The sequence below is a fragment of the Fomitopsis serialis genome, assembly GCF_022376445.1.
Source record: "Fomitopsis serialis strain Sig1Antser10 chromosome Unknown B0H18scaffold_2, whole genome shotgun sequence".
Classification (NCBI taxonomy): Eukaryota; Fungi; Basidiomycota; class Agaricomycetes; order Polyporales; family Fomitopsidaceae; genus Fomitopsis; species Fomitopsis serialis.
The window spans coordinates 1,168,609-1,180,745 of NW_025954962.1; the positions used below are offsets into that span (position 1 = coordinate 1,168,609).

General features: G+C 55.0%; 5 protein-coding genes across 5 annotated transcripts; 2 read left to right on the top strand and 3 right to left on the bottom strand.

The window, feature by feature from the left end:
- Positions 1 to 8: 8 nt before the first annotated feature.
- Positions 9 to 1,472, bottom strand: B0H18DRAFT_970703 (ras protein). The gene is made up of 6 exons (XM_048043734.1): positions 1,214 to 1,472; positions 1,095 to 1,161; positions 1,021 to 1,042; positions 789 to 884; positions 703 to 736; positions 9 to 646 (listed from the first exon to the last, which is right to left on the bottom strand). Exons 2-6 carry the CDS (start codon positions 1,158 to 1,160, stop codon positions 259 to 261), a joined length of 606 nt encoding a protein of 201 aa, XP_047900544.1. The 5' UTR covers position 1,161; positions 1,214 to 1,472; the 3' UTR covers positions 9 to 258.
- Positions 1,473 to 3,201: 1,729 nt separating this feature from the next.
- Positions 3,202 to 5,084, top strand: B0H18DRAFT_950305 (uncharacterized protein; the record flags this gene model as incomplete). Its single annotated transcript, XM_048041950.1, has 10 exons — positions 3,202 to 3,230; positions 3,457 to 3,578; positions 3,789 to 3,805; positions 3,907 to 4,050; positions 4,153 to 4,236; positions 4,537 to 4,598; positions 4,654 to 4,684; positions 4,750 to 4,831; positions 4,910 to 4,950; positions 5,001 to 5,084. The coding sequence occupies 10 exons, from the start codon at positions 3,202 to 3,204 to the stop codon at positions 5,082 to 5,084; spliced, it is 696 nt and encodes a 231-aa protein (XP_047900545.1).
- A 1,201-nt stretch (positions 5,085 to 6,285) lies between these two features.
- Positions 6,286 to 7,241, top strand: B0H18DRAFT_198573 (uncharacterized protein). The gene is made up of 3 exons (XM_048037067.1): positions 6,286 to 6,585; positions 6,801 to 6,956; positions 7,045 to 7,241. The coding sequence occupies exons 1-3, from the start codon at positions 6,394 to 6,396 to the stop codon at positions 7,102 to 7,104; spliced, it is 408 nt and encodes a 135-aa protein (XP_047900546.1). The 5' UTR covers positions 6,286 to 6,393; the 3' UTR covers positions 7,105 to 7,241.
- Positions 7,242 to 7,532: 291 nt separating this feature from the next.
- On the bottom strand, positions 7,533 to 8,438 carry B0H18DRAFT_970734 (uncharacterized protein). Its single transcript, XM_048043735.1, has 2 exons — positions 8,294 to 8,438; positions 7,533 to 8,227 (listed from the first exon to the last, which is right to left on the bottom strand). Exons 1-2 carry the CDS (start codon positions 8,295 to 8,297, stop codon positions 7,932 to 7,934), a joined length of 300 nt encoding a protein of 99 aa, XP_047900547.1. The 5' UTR covers positions 8,298 to 8,438; the 3' UTR covers positions 7,533 to 7,931.
- Positions 8,439 to 9,829: 1,391 nt separating this feature from the next.
- Positions 9,830 to 10,338, bottom strand: B0H18DRAFT_1081643 (Yippee/Mis18; the record flags this gene model as incomplete). Its single annotated transcript, XM_048031420.1, has 4 exons — positions 9,830 to 9,910; positions 9,975 to 10,083; positions 10,141 to 10,183; positions 10,236 to 10,338. 4 exons carry the CDS (start codon positions 10,336 to 10,338, stop codon positions 9,830 to 9,832), a joined length of 336 nt encoding a protein of 111 aa, XP_047900548.1.
- Positions 10,339 to 12,137: the final 1,799 nt, after the last annotated feature.

Genomic DNA, 12,137 nt, shown 5'->3' on the forward strand with positions numbered 1-12,137 from the left:
AACAGATGCGATGTGGTACATCCAAGCAAGCATAGATGTATTCCTATGTGACAGAACTGGACTATGCACAGAGGGAAGAGTGGGGAATATGTACATCATGAAGCAATTCTGAATGTCAACGTAGCCGACGGGAAAGGGATATCTGTCCCGGCAGCAGTCGGAACCGGCGGACGTTATGAACCCAACGTAAGAGAAATGGTATCGTGATACGGGGTGAGCAGCAGAAATGGGTCAGTTCTATATAGTCCTCGATGCGCCCTACATGATAATACACTTGATCTTCCCTGAACCCTTCCCTCCTGAAGGCTTTTGCGGCCGATCGTTGCTCGCTTGTGGTCGGCCCTGCATGCCTTGCTCCTGTTGTTTTGTCTGTCGTAGCAACCGGACAAGCTCAACGAAGAGTCTCTCGACATTCGTCGGTGTTTTGGCCGACGTTTCGAGGAAGTCACAGCCGAAGCTCCGTGCCAGTGTCGCGCCCTCCTCTCGCGAGACCTCTCGCTCGTACTGCTTGTCGCACTTGTTGCCCACGAGCATGAAGACCGGCTTCTGTCGCTTCACCTTCAGCATGGCTTGTCGGAAGACGTCGAGCCGGTCGAAGGTTGCGCGTGACGCGATCGAGTAAACCAGGATAAATCCCTGGCCTTCCCTGTGTCCCAAAGCCGGTCGGACATAAGGCATACCTGGCACGCGACTGCGACATACCTGACCCATTGATCGCGTAGAGTGGCGTACTCCTCTGCTTCTCGTGAGCACACGTCGCCGACTCGCTGGCTAAGCGAATGACACACCTTGTCCTGCTGTATCAATCACTTCAATGAAGCACATCCGCTTGTCGACGACCAGCTGTCGGCGATATGCATCTTCTATCGTTGGATCATATGTCTGTCATATGAAGCGTTAGCAAGAGGTAACATCTGGACGTTGGACGTGAAACGACAACGCACCTCTGTGGCAAAGGAAAGCGACCGGAGCAGGGACGTTCAATACGCGCGTGAATACAAGTGATGAGCAGATACCCACCAACAAAGCAATTCAGTGTAAACTAGCAGCGGAAGTGAGGACGCAGGGCGAGGAAAGTAGACGCGGAGACATACCTGCACAGCCAAAGCGGTCTTGCCTACGCCTCCATCGCCGAGAACGGCTACCCTCCAACTATCCATTCTACGAGCGTGGGGTCATTGATAGGGCAGAGTTAAGGTGGGGAGAGATGTACCTTCACAGAGCAGAAACGAGAGTACAGGGATATGCAAGTCTGATCGCGTCTGAGAGAGCGTCTGATCGGCGGGGAAGAGGAGGCTGCTTTGAAAATGAGAGAGCAGCCGACGTGAAACGGAAGGCGCGAAGAGCGGGGAGGCGAGAGGGCGATGAAGAGAACAGAGAAAGAGATCTGAACGTCGTGAGTTCGTGCGGGGTCGTAAAGAGGCGAGGCTTGCGGGCCTTGGATGGAGGTGGACGTCGACGGTACGGAATAGCCTTGTGTGCGCTCCCAGCGCCCCTCTGCCTATTTCTACACGCCCCCAAACACAGCCAACTTTTCCGCCCCTTTCCGGCTCGAACCGAGTTGCCCATATATGGCCCTTCCCGCACAATTCTCCGCGTTTGGTCCCAATCTCTCGCGCCCGCCTCAAGCCCAGCACGCAGCACGCTCGCCGTCCTCCGAGTCGACGCGCCTCCTGCCCTTCTCTCCGTCTCTCCGGCCGCGCGCACCCCGCAGCCATCCTCCCCGGCCATCGCCGCTATCTCATATCTCTCCCCAGGCACACTGTCCCCGACTCTTCCCCATGTGCCCTCTTCATCGCCTTTGCTCGTCGCGGATCACTCGAGCGGCCACAGCGTCCGCCACCCGCGATCGCGTCAGCCAGTGCACAAAGGCGAGCGCATGCGGTGCCGGAGCTATGCATTCCCCTTCCGAGAGAAACAGTAGCCCCACTTCACGCTGTACCGTTCTACCCGTGACTGGCCCGTGCACGGCCTACGCTTGATTTGTGCATGTACCGTAGCCGACCTGCCAGCAAACGTCTAATCAGCCTACTTTCGCGCCCGACATTCGGTCAGCATCAGTGAAATTCGCACATGTCGTTGGTAAGCTCTGCGTCAAGTCTGGCCCGACGGCCTGCGCTTTAATCGGTGCACGCTTTCGGCCTGCAGGGAAGGTCTAGTAATAGCCTGTTTTGCTTGCTGTAAGACTCGCCTCACACATTTCGACAGCAGCATCTGGACCCTGTCGAACAGCCGCTGCGTCAGATATCAATTCAGAGGCAAGAGGGTCGAATGGCTGGGCGACGTCTGCCTGGCAACTAGCCTCCACTCAAGCGAATCAAACCAGGGCTTGAAGCCATGTCTCAGCCGAATGGGGACTGCCTTCTTCGAGCAAACCCCTTAAAGCCAACTTTGGTGCGGCATTCATCCAAGGTCGGCGTTAGATTACAGTTGGCCAGATAGACTTCGTAGCTAATTGTGTTGACGAACACACAGTTCATTCAGAGACCGGTTCTCAGGGCAGTCGCCCCGGTCTGACGGCATACAAGTACCGGCACAGGTCACCGGAGAGCCGCAGCCAATTGCAGGAGCAGCGTGCGCGCACACCAATGAAGTGTCAGCCAGGACATGTATATACCGTGAGTATGTAGTAGAAATTACCAGGCGACGAAGCTTAAGTCATGGAGCTGAATGCTTAGGGAGGTCCTCGGGCCTCAGGCGTTCGAGGCTTACTCAGAATCTGCAGCACAAGGATGGTACAGAATACCACCGAACACGACAGAAATGGTCTGAGCAGTAAGCAGACCCATTTGAGTTCAACTTGCGGGAAATTTGACTGCAAGTTGGTACACAGCAGCGCCTGGCTAGGGGACGTATTACTGCGGTCTCTCGCAATCTCACAGGGGAATCGAGGCAGTTGACCAATGGCCTTACATGCAACCGGGTGAATGAGCGAAGAACTTCGGACAAAAGCCAAGGTCTACGCCCAAGTTCTAACGCCACGAACACGCGTGAGCGGTGCTGAATTGGTGGAATTCCAGGTGTGCGGCCAGGCGCAGCACGTACGAGAACAAGGCATGTCGGTGTTTGTAACGCAGAGGCATAGGCAGCCGAGTCCACGGCTCGCTTTCCTCATAGAAAGCACAACGAACGGTCGGGCAAGGTTCATCGGTGCTGCGTGCGACCTGCAAGTGAACCGTTCAATGAACGGCCCTGGACGTAATGAAGAAAGCTGGCCGGCGCTCTATCCGGTGAGTATGGGACTCGAGTGAGAGTATTCCGCCGCTCTTGCATCTGAGACGCCACAGGGAGGGTCACGTTGGACAAGCGGGCAACCGTATTGTGAGGGCCAACACGTTGCAAGGCTGAGGCCTGAGGTGTGCTGAGCGGTGGGCGTACGGTGAGCATCTCTACTGAATGTAGCATCGTGCCGGTGGGTGGGATTAGACACTCTGAACTGAATACGGATCTTGGCAGGACTGAGGTGCCCTCGCAGCTACGAGTCGCTGCAACACCTGCGCAGCGCCGGATGCACTGGAATGTCAAGCCATGGTGCACGGATACCTCGAGCGATGCTAGGACAGGTCGAGCTGCGCTGCGTGCGTGACCGCGATTGGAGGCTGCGATCGGAGGTAGATAAGATTGCTTTCCGCATGCAGGCCTACGCAGGCCATTCTGCCGCGGGGGCGCTGACCGTGGCTGACGAGCATACCCCAAGTTAGCAATGTCTAGATCGACTATGTGGGTGACATAATGTCTGAGCCTATTATTGCCGGCATGTTCTCCCTTCTTCCGACACGGCTCTCTAGGTCTGGGTCACGGTATGGTGAGTCGTCAACTTGAGCGTGGTGAATTCGGTACGAACTTCGTGAATGCAGAGTTCATCTGTGGCGGGAGATTAATAAGCTGACCGCCTGTTTAATGCAGGCTGGTATGGTCTTCAAGTTATATCCACAATTTGAGAATGCTCCGATGACTCTCTCGGAGTCGACTTCGAAGTCGAAGCGTACGGAAGTCAAAATGAGCGCGCTCCGTGGCATCTCCGCAATGCGCATACAGGTCACCCTTTCTGTATGTACAGTTGCCCCGGAACTAGAACAGACAAACAGACTGAAGACGGCGATTCCCAGGAGATAACCCATATTCATCCCCTCTGACTGACACACTCCCTAGAGGGTGACCATCCACGCGATCCGCCGCATGGCTCGGCGCGAGAACTCCCGAGGTCTACGGAATCAGCGTCATATCGAACTTACTGTAAGTGCCGAACAAGGGCAACTTTGTGTTCGACGCAATCACTCTCCCAGCCACATGAACCCGGTCTACCGCCAAGTCCTCTTGGTAGGCCGTGTTCGGAGTGCGAATGGCTTAGCTGAAGCCGGATTGTCGTTACTCAAGCTCCATACTTAGGTGTAAGTGTCGATGCGATCCACGAAGGCTCGATATAAACCTCTCGATCATTCGTGCGGTTCAAACAAATCAACCATGCATCACGATGGTGGTGAGATCGATCACTTTTGCTGTGAACACTGACAAGACGCTATCGCCATGGCGTAGACAGCCAGTGGACGGATGGCTGCGGTCTGGATCCCGACAAGGAGTGCAACCATGAAATGGCCGTGAGTGCCAAGTCCTAAATCTACCTATTTGTCGGCTCATTGCGGAACCCCTTAGGCATATCGTCGCTCTCTTGTATGAACTTACGGTAATCATAACATTCATGCCGTGTTTGCGACTTCACCATACACTGAACGGCTTCTCATAGAACAGTTCGGTGCGGACATTGGCTCGACGAATCGATTAGCTGAGTTCCAGACGCACGAGCGTCAAGGCGCACCCTGGAATACGGGTTGTGAGTCGTCATCGACCTCGTTGGATGCCTACTAAAGCAAAATTGTCTCCACACCCATGACTCACGCCGGTATTGTAGTCAGTCTGAATGATGAGCGGGACGCGCAATCCTCTTTCCAGGTTTGTCGGGCGTAGCGCCTCCGATTCACTAATCTTGCCTTTCGCTTTAGGCACCGAGGCCGCGGACGGTATGCCGCGTTCTATTGCTTGAGCTTCCCCTTTACTTCATCCACTCCTCTGGTGCTAGCGCCTAGGTAACAGTATTGACTTTGTCCTGACTCGTCCATCCATGCTTAAGCAGAATGCAGCTGCAAATGGGTGACCACCGTTTCCGGGCTACGCCGCAGTCACCTTTGATATGTCGGTGAGTATAGTTGTCTAACCACATTACGGGGCGCAACCCTGCAGTCCAATGACCGACTGCTCCACAGTCAGCATACAGTCGGGAAGACAAATCGTACTGGTCTCTTGACAAAGCACAAGTATCGTGGCCGTCGGGCTTGTCAACTAGTGGGTTACTGTTCACTCTTCCCGAGGACTCCGCAGCTGTCTGCTTCATTCAAAACTTCTTGCGATCAACGGTTGACGCGGAAGCATATCGCCTCATAGCAGAATAAAAATTTTGCACGCGATGTGTTGTGAACCCCAGCCACCGCTCATAGTACCGAGAGGTGAGTATTCTGTGACGTTGATCTCGTCCCGAAAATAATGGTCCCTGGTGCGCCGGCGTTAGGTCATCCGCAAGCTTGATAACGTCTCTTCCACAGGCCGTCCTAGGTGTCAACACTTTCACGGCATGACCATGTCACCGTAGAGTTGGTGCTCGTTGACGATGCAGTGAAGACTGCTCGCAGGGCGTTCAACTGGGTCCAGGCTAAGTCTCGGAGAAATTGGACGGTCTCAAAAGCTCTCCGGCTCCCCTGATGCCATTAAGTTATTTCACTGCGTAGATGCTGCCTCCTGTTTGCGTCAATCTAACAATCACAAATCATAGGGCAATGCAACGTTGCGCGTGCTCGATTTAAGCTGCGTGCGGCATCAATACCACGGAGGTCGGACTCTTTGGCAGACCAATGAACACTCATAATCGCACATTTCCATGTAGCCGCATCGGTCGACTACGGCAACCCAACCGCCTCTCGCATGCCCTGGTACGATCCTCAGGATATTCAGCCGTGAGTACACTCTGGGCCAACGCCGATCCTCACAGAGTCTCGCGTGTAAGTGAAACGCTCCTACCAGGCTGATAGAAACCGTTCTGCATTTCAATCACAGACCGGATTCCTGGAACTCATAGCTTACGGCAGCCGCACACAATGCCGCATATCCAAGCAGGTTCGCGGGTGATTCTTCTCCGCGTCCTTCTCACGTCCTTCTGTTCGCGGCCTCTCGTATACGCGGTCCCCACGCTTACGACACATCGACGGTGATTATTTGCATCACGCTGGCTGCCGTAACATACAAGATGATTTTTGCTGGACGTCCATTGCGGTATTGGCTTCCATCGCTCTGACCACCCTTGGATTATTTCAGGACTTCACGTATGCCTGAAGTGAAGACGGTATGTCCTTATGGTTACTAGCGGCAATATTGAGTACGGGGTGTCCACTGTCTTCAGTTCGCAAACTCGGATCAAGCCTCAAAGAATCAAGAATCAAGAACCACTGGCCCAGACTGTCCGATGAGTCTGGCGCCAATGCGCCCCTGATTGTCCCGTCTCAAGTTCGTGGTCGCCAAAGTCAACGCAACTGCAAGGCAAGCGCTGTCTCACTCTCAGTCAAGGCTGATCCGAGACTTAGGCTCCCAACGGTCAACGAATGGTGCAATCTGGACCAGGGTCCACGGTCCGGAAAGAACACTGAGACGTTACTGGAATGTCGATTCCGCTCCAGGCTTTGAATTTGAGCTTTGAGCTTTGAGTTCTCCGTCGCTCCGTGTACGTAGTGAGTTAATAACTTGTGAATGCTTAGCCCCCGCTCTCAGCCTCAAGGAAACACTTCGTATTTGGCTGCCGGGACGACTATCTCGGGCTTCAGGTTATCTCTCTTCGCATCATCCAAACCACGCAATTGGGCCTCAATCTGGCGGCTGTAATTCGCTCCGCCTTTTTCCCTGCATGTAGCCAGGTGATTCCCGAGACCACGAGCGGGTGCCAGAGCAGATGCGTTTCTGCCCTGGTCATATGCTTTCATGGGCTAATGCATCGCTTTCTAGGAGCTGGAACGGGGCTCACGGCCACCAAAGCTGTTATTGTGTCCACAAGTTCATGTATAACATAGTATGCTGTCTCTGTATTTATGGCTATCGAATCCGAAGGTGTCGGCCCTGACGCATGTAACTTAGATCTATCTTATTCTTGTTACACTGGCAGCCCATCGGGGACGGGCAAGATCAACGATTTGTTAACTTCGTTGACACGCCCTCGCAGGAAGGGACGTAGCGACCATATGTGTTGGATGACAGAACGCGGGTCGTGACGGTCTGGGACAGCACAACCTAGGCTTTTCAAATGTGGAAAATGCCACTAGAGTAGCCTGAGTACTGTATACTACGTCAGTACAGAGAGGCCCGAGTCTAGACTGTAGTCATGTCGTGAATATAGCGCCGCGCACTGAACTGGCCGCGAGCTGCAATTCGAGACGCACCCTGGGCTACGCATCCGGGCCTGCATCTTTACGGTAGCTCATGTGTAGCTACGACTGGAAGGTTTAAAGTGGCAGTTATGATTGCTGCACTTTGCTTGCATTGTATACTACTATGTGCCTGTCATGCGCGGTATGTACCATTCTACAACAAACATCAATAAACCCAGAGGAACCTCAACTCCCAGAGAATGCGGTCTGAACATGGGAACCACACGAGAAGTGAAATGGAAGGGGAGGAGTAGGGAGCTCACGAAGAACACCCACTCCACACATGTAGAAGCTCCATCAAGTAACGCGCAGGCAGGTCGTGTCTATAGGTACAACGGGTTCATGGCAAAGCGAAGGACGTCAATGGCGTCACATAAATAGGACGGGCCCGGGTATAGGCATCTACGTCACTGCCGTCAGTCTAGCAGACGGGAAACACAAGGTGCACGACGAGCCTCCGCAACGCACTCAATCCTGCCGGCTGAACTCTGCTTGTGTGAGGTTCAGAACGAACGCACACTTGGTGTTCGCAGGCGGCTCGATGATTTTAATTGGTCTCTTCCCTCCGGAGGTCCCTGATCGCTGCGGCAGGCCGGAGGACAGTGCGTTGGCGATAGAGGGGAATGGCCGGAGCGGCCGCGATACGGGGAATGACGGTGCCCGCGCTGGCCGAGAGGATGCGTTCGGAACGAGCGGCGAAGACGCGTATGACCTCGCGGAGGCAGGGTTGAGCGTAGACGGGCCTGCGGACATGGTCATGATAGCTGGAAGAGAAGGAAAGCGAATCGGTCAGCCTCTGACGGGGCACGAACGGCATCAGGTTCGCGCACCCATTTTCGGAAAGTGACAAGGCTGGCGGTGATTGTGTGGACTGTGAGTTGGTGTCCAGGGAGTCGTGAGCGAAGGAGGGACTCAGGGAGGGAGGGAAGGGGGCGGTCTAACGAGCAGCGCGGGGCATGGCTGGGGGTTGATATATGTGCGCCGAGGGACGGCGCGGCCAACCCCAGCGACTTTTCCCCACTGTCCCCGGCGCTTCCCAGCGGCCAAACAACGCGTCTGTCGGCCTCGTTCGGACAAACAACGCGTCCCCGCCTCCATGATCGCCCCGCCACCCGTCGCATCTCAGGTCGTCGCCGCAACTGTACACCCAACATCCCTCTCACTTCCGCACTTTCGCAAGCTGTACTCTCCACTTCGCTACAAAGCCATTGCATGCAGCTATCCCGGGTGTCAATCACAGCACGTAATTACTGGCTATCTGTCCTGACTGATGGCGGCGTAGCATCAGCCAGAAGCCGCACACAGTTCGCTGCGTTAGCATCGCCCCCAAGTCAAAGTTGAACATTCCGCCGCGGATCCGGTGTGGTCAGCTGGACCTCTCTATCTTAGACTGGCATCTTGCCTGCATCCCACAGTTCTAGCTTTATGCACTTACGTTGGGGTGACCCACCGCACAACTGAAGGGCCACAGATGGAAACATGTATACCAAATTGCCAACGGCTGCTGTATGCTAATCGCCGAGTCAATGGGGTGGGTAGACGGCTTATCTGAATAATACGTCCCACACTAGTGGCAGTAGCTCCTGTCGCGTATGTAGGTGATAGGATGCCGAGGCAACGTAGTGGTCACCAGTACGTACGTACATGCTAATCCGCCTATGTCCTCGCCACCACCGGTGGTACACCAACTGAGGCTCCCCATACCGCTTGCGTATAAACATATCTTCTGCATCGTGATAACTGCTAATCGCTATGACGTTATATTGACGACATTGCATCGTGTTTGATAAGTATGCCAACACGTCGGTGAGGCATGATGGCAGAGCGGGGATGAACATTCGATAAGTAGACACACATATTACTTCTATGCGGGTCCCGACTTCATACAGTGAAGAGACAACGAGTAGACCTGGAGCAGCCCCGTCAAATGCGCCGCTTTGACTTTGAGTTAACGACGAACGGCGGTCGCAGACTACACGGGTTAAAAGTAGTCGGGGGAGGGGAGGGGTTGTGGAGGATAGCAGCTCTGGCATAATGCCTAGGCTGACACATGGGGCGACGGGTGGGGTGTTCCCAATATGTACGGTTGGACCGAGGTGCCCATGGGGGAGGTGGGTAGAGCACATGGGTGCCCGGGCACCCGCTCTATCGCAGTATTTCTGCAATGATGCGCATCTACCCCTCGCAACTCCGCGTTCGAGGGCGTCCGAGGGCGCGACACGCGGAAGGAACGTAGGCGGATCCGATGCGATGGCAAGACCAAGACCGATGTGACCGACTGCTGTTGAACGAGATGTGCGCGCGGGAGGTGGGTTCAGCGCAAAGGCTGTCCCAGCAGCGCAGCCCGTTGGTCGCGTGGCCGGCGATTACTGCACGTCGACGAGGAGGTTCCGCTCGAGGATGAACTTGCCCTCCTTGTACTTCTGCGACGACTCGTATGCCCGGTCCTGTGCACCGCCACGGTCATAAGCACTGCTTGGGAGTCAGTAAGTTCAGCAGCAGGAGACCTACGTATTTCCATCCCAGAGTCTGTCCACACTTGCAGCAGTAGATGTCGCGCACGGTGTGGTTGCCCGTGGTCATGACACGGTCATTAGGTTCTCCCTCAATGACGTTCACACTGCGATTAGCCGCTGCTCAGTAATCGCTTCATCGCCAGGGGAATGGCACGACTTACACTCCGTCAAAGAGGTACGCACGACCGTGTGGCCATGGAAAGCCTGTCGGTGTGGCGTGTGTGAGCAGAGACGTCGGGCGCAAGGTCTAGGGGACTCACGCGAGAGATCATCGAGTGGATGGTGGCGAGGTGAGTCTTACAAGTCGAGCACCCGTAGATACGGGCGCCATTCAAGTATCGGCGGTAGCTCATGCCCATCTTGGACGGGGCGTAGAGGGGTCGTGTCTGGAGAGGGGGGTCGCGAGCGGCACAAAGAGGACCGGGTGCACGAGGGCGAGGGCAGCCGGACGCCAGAGGGGCTTATATATCGTTTCGCGTCAACGTGTGAAGTGATGAGCACTGAAGGTGAACACCTTGGGTCGGACCGCCGGGCAGCGGGGTGCAGTCAGGGAATATGTACGGCGTCCACGGTCGGTCCACTGCTTGAGCCGTCTATCTTATCCTCAAGGGTCGAGTTCGGGTGAGAGAGCCTATGGCGGCGCTTCCACGCTACGCCCGCACAGGCGCCCACCCGAGCTGATCATCCTCCGATCCATGTGTCTAGCACCGGCACCACTACCACGACCTCCATACCCCGTCGACCCGCATATCTTTCGCCCGGTGTCCTGCAGCTCGGTAGGATGCCTGTTCTCCAGATGTGCCTCCCAGGTGTCTGACACGACCGTGGGCGGTCCCGGCGATCGGGATGTGACGTCTGTCTGACCCGATCCTTGGCGCAGTCACGACCGCACACTCGAGACAGGCCCGCGCGCAAGGCGAGACGCTCTCTGCTCTGTCCTCGCTCTCTTCTGGCATTTATTCGCACTCCAGAATGTTCTAATCCTGGTCCGAGTCTCCTCCACGGTGCCCACGTCGCTGGGTAGCTGCGCTCTAACGCCACTGCTGAGCTGAGCGATGTATCAAGCACGAGTAACGTTCTGCACGACAGAGTCATCCAATACGTCCGTGTGGCTCATCCTGAGTCATTGGACCGTACGGCGCGGGCGCGGAAGGCCTGTGAAGTGGTGAAGGTGCGGCGTACAGAGGCGACAACTCGGACAGTGGATAGAGGAGTCAATGCGGTTGCAGTCAGCCAATTATGATATAGGTGAGTCCGTGTTGTTCCTAGTGGTAGCGACACTTTGCCGCAGAGCGACGTGTGACAATTGATATGATCTTTCCGAGCTGGAGGAGTGGATAGCTGGAAGGGGAACCGTGTCGTGAGCGACTGCTGCGCGTGTTAGCCATCATCGGACACCACGGAAACATCATGCTACGAAAGATAGCGTCGCCGCATGCACTGTACTGAGATTTCTCAGGTCTCATTCCAGACCTCTTGTCATGTCATGCCCGACCTCAGACCACATCACTAGTTACTGCCTCATAACCCGACTTGTTTGCCCAACCATTACAGTACAATCCTCACGCGTACATACTACCATACCACCTCGAACAGGGTGCAGGCCTGGGCGGCGCGTTTAAACGCCCGCACATGTACAGGCCGGCGTCCGCCGCGTCTTAGCACATTGTTTGCTTGTTGCGGTTAATAAATGCTGAGTTCATCATCATCATCTTGTCATGTCATGCAGCGATCGGTTGAATAGGGTGGATGTGAAGCATCGTTTACTTGAAGCTTCGGCAGTGTACTACTCACAATCTCGACAGTTTTAGAGTACACACTAACTACACATGGTAGAGTGTTGCGATGCTTGCAACTGTAAGCACTGCACTGGCATAGACCGCGCGAGATCCAAGTTGTTACAGTTGTTAGCCTGCAGTCTGCTAATGTGAATGGAGGTGCATTGTACGACGCACAATGTTGCAGTCAAGCTTGAGTACCCTGATAGAACTAGACTTGGATCTTGTATTTCAGCACTGCTTTCACGAGGTAGGTTCGTCGTGCAGACCAGCTTCAATTACTGTAATACTCTTCTTGCCAGGACCGAATGCTACTGTCATGTCCAAACAGCCTATCATTCCGGGTCTTTCGTTCATCAGTCCCTCGGCACGAAACCTGC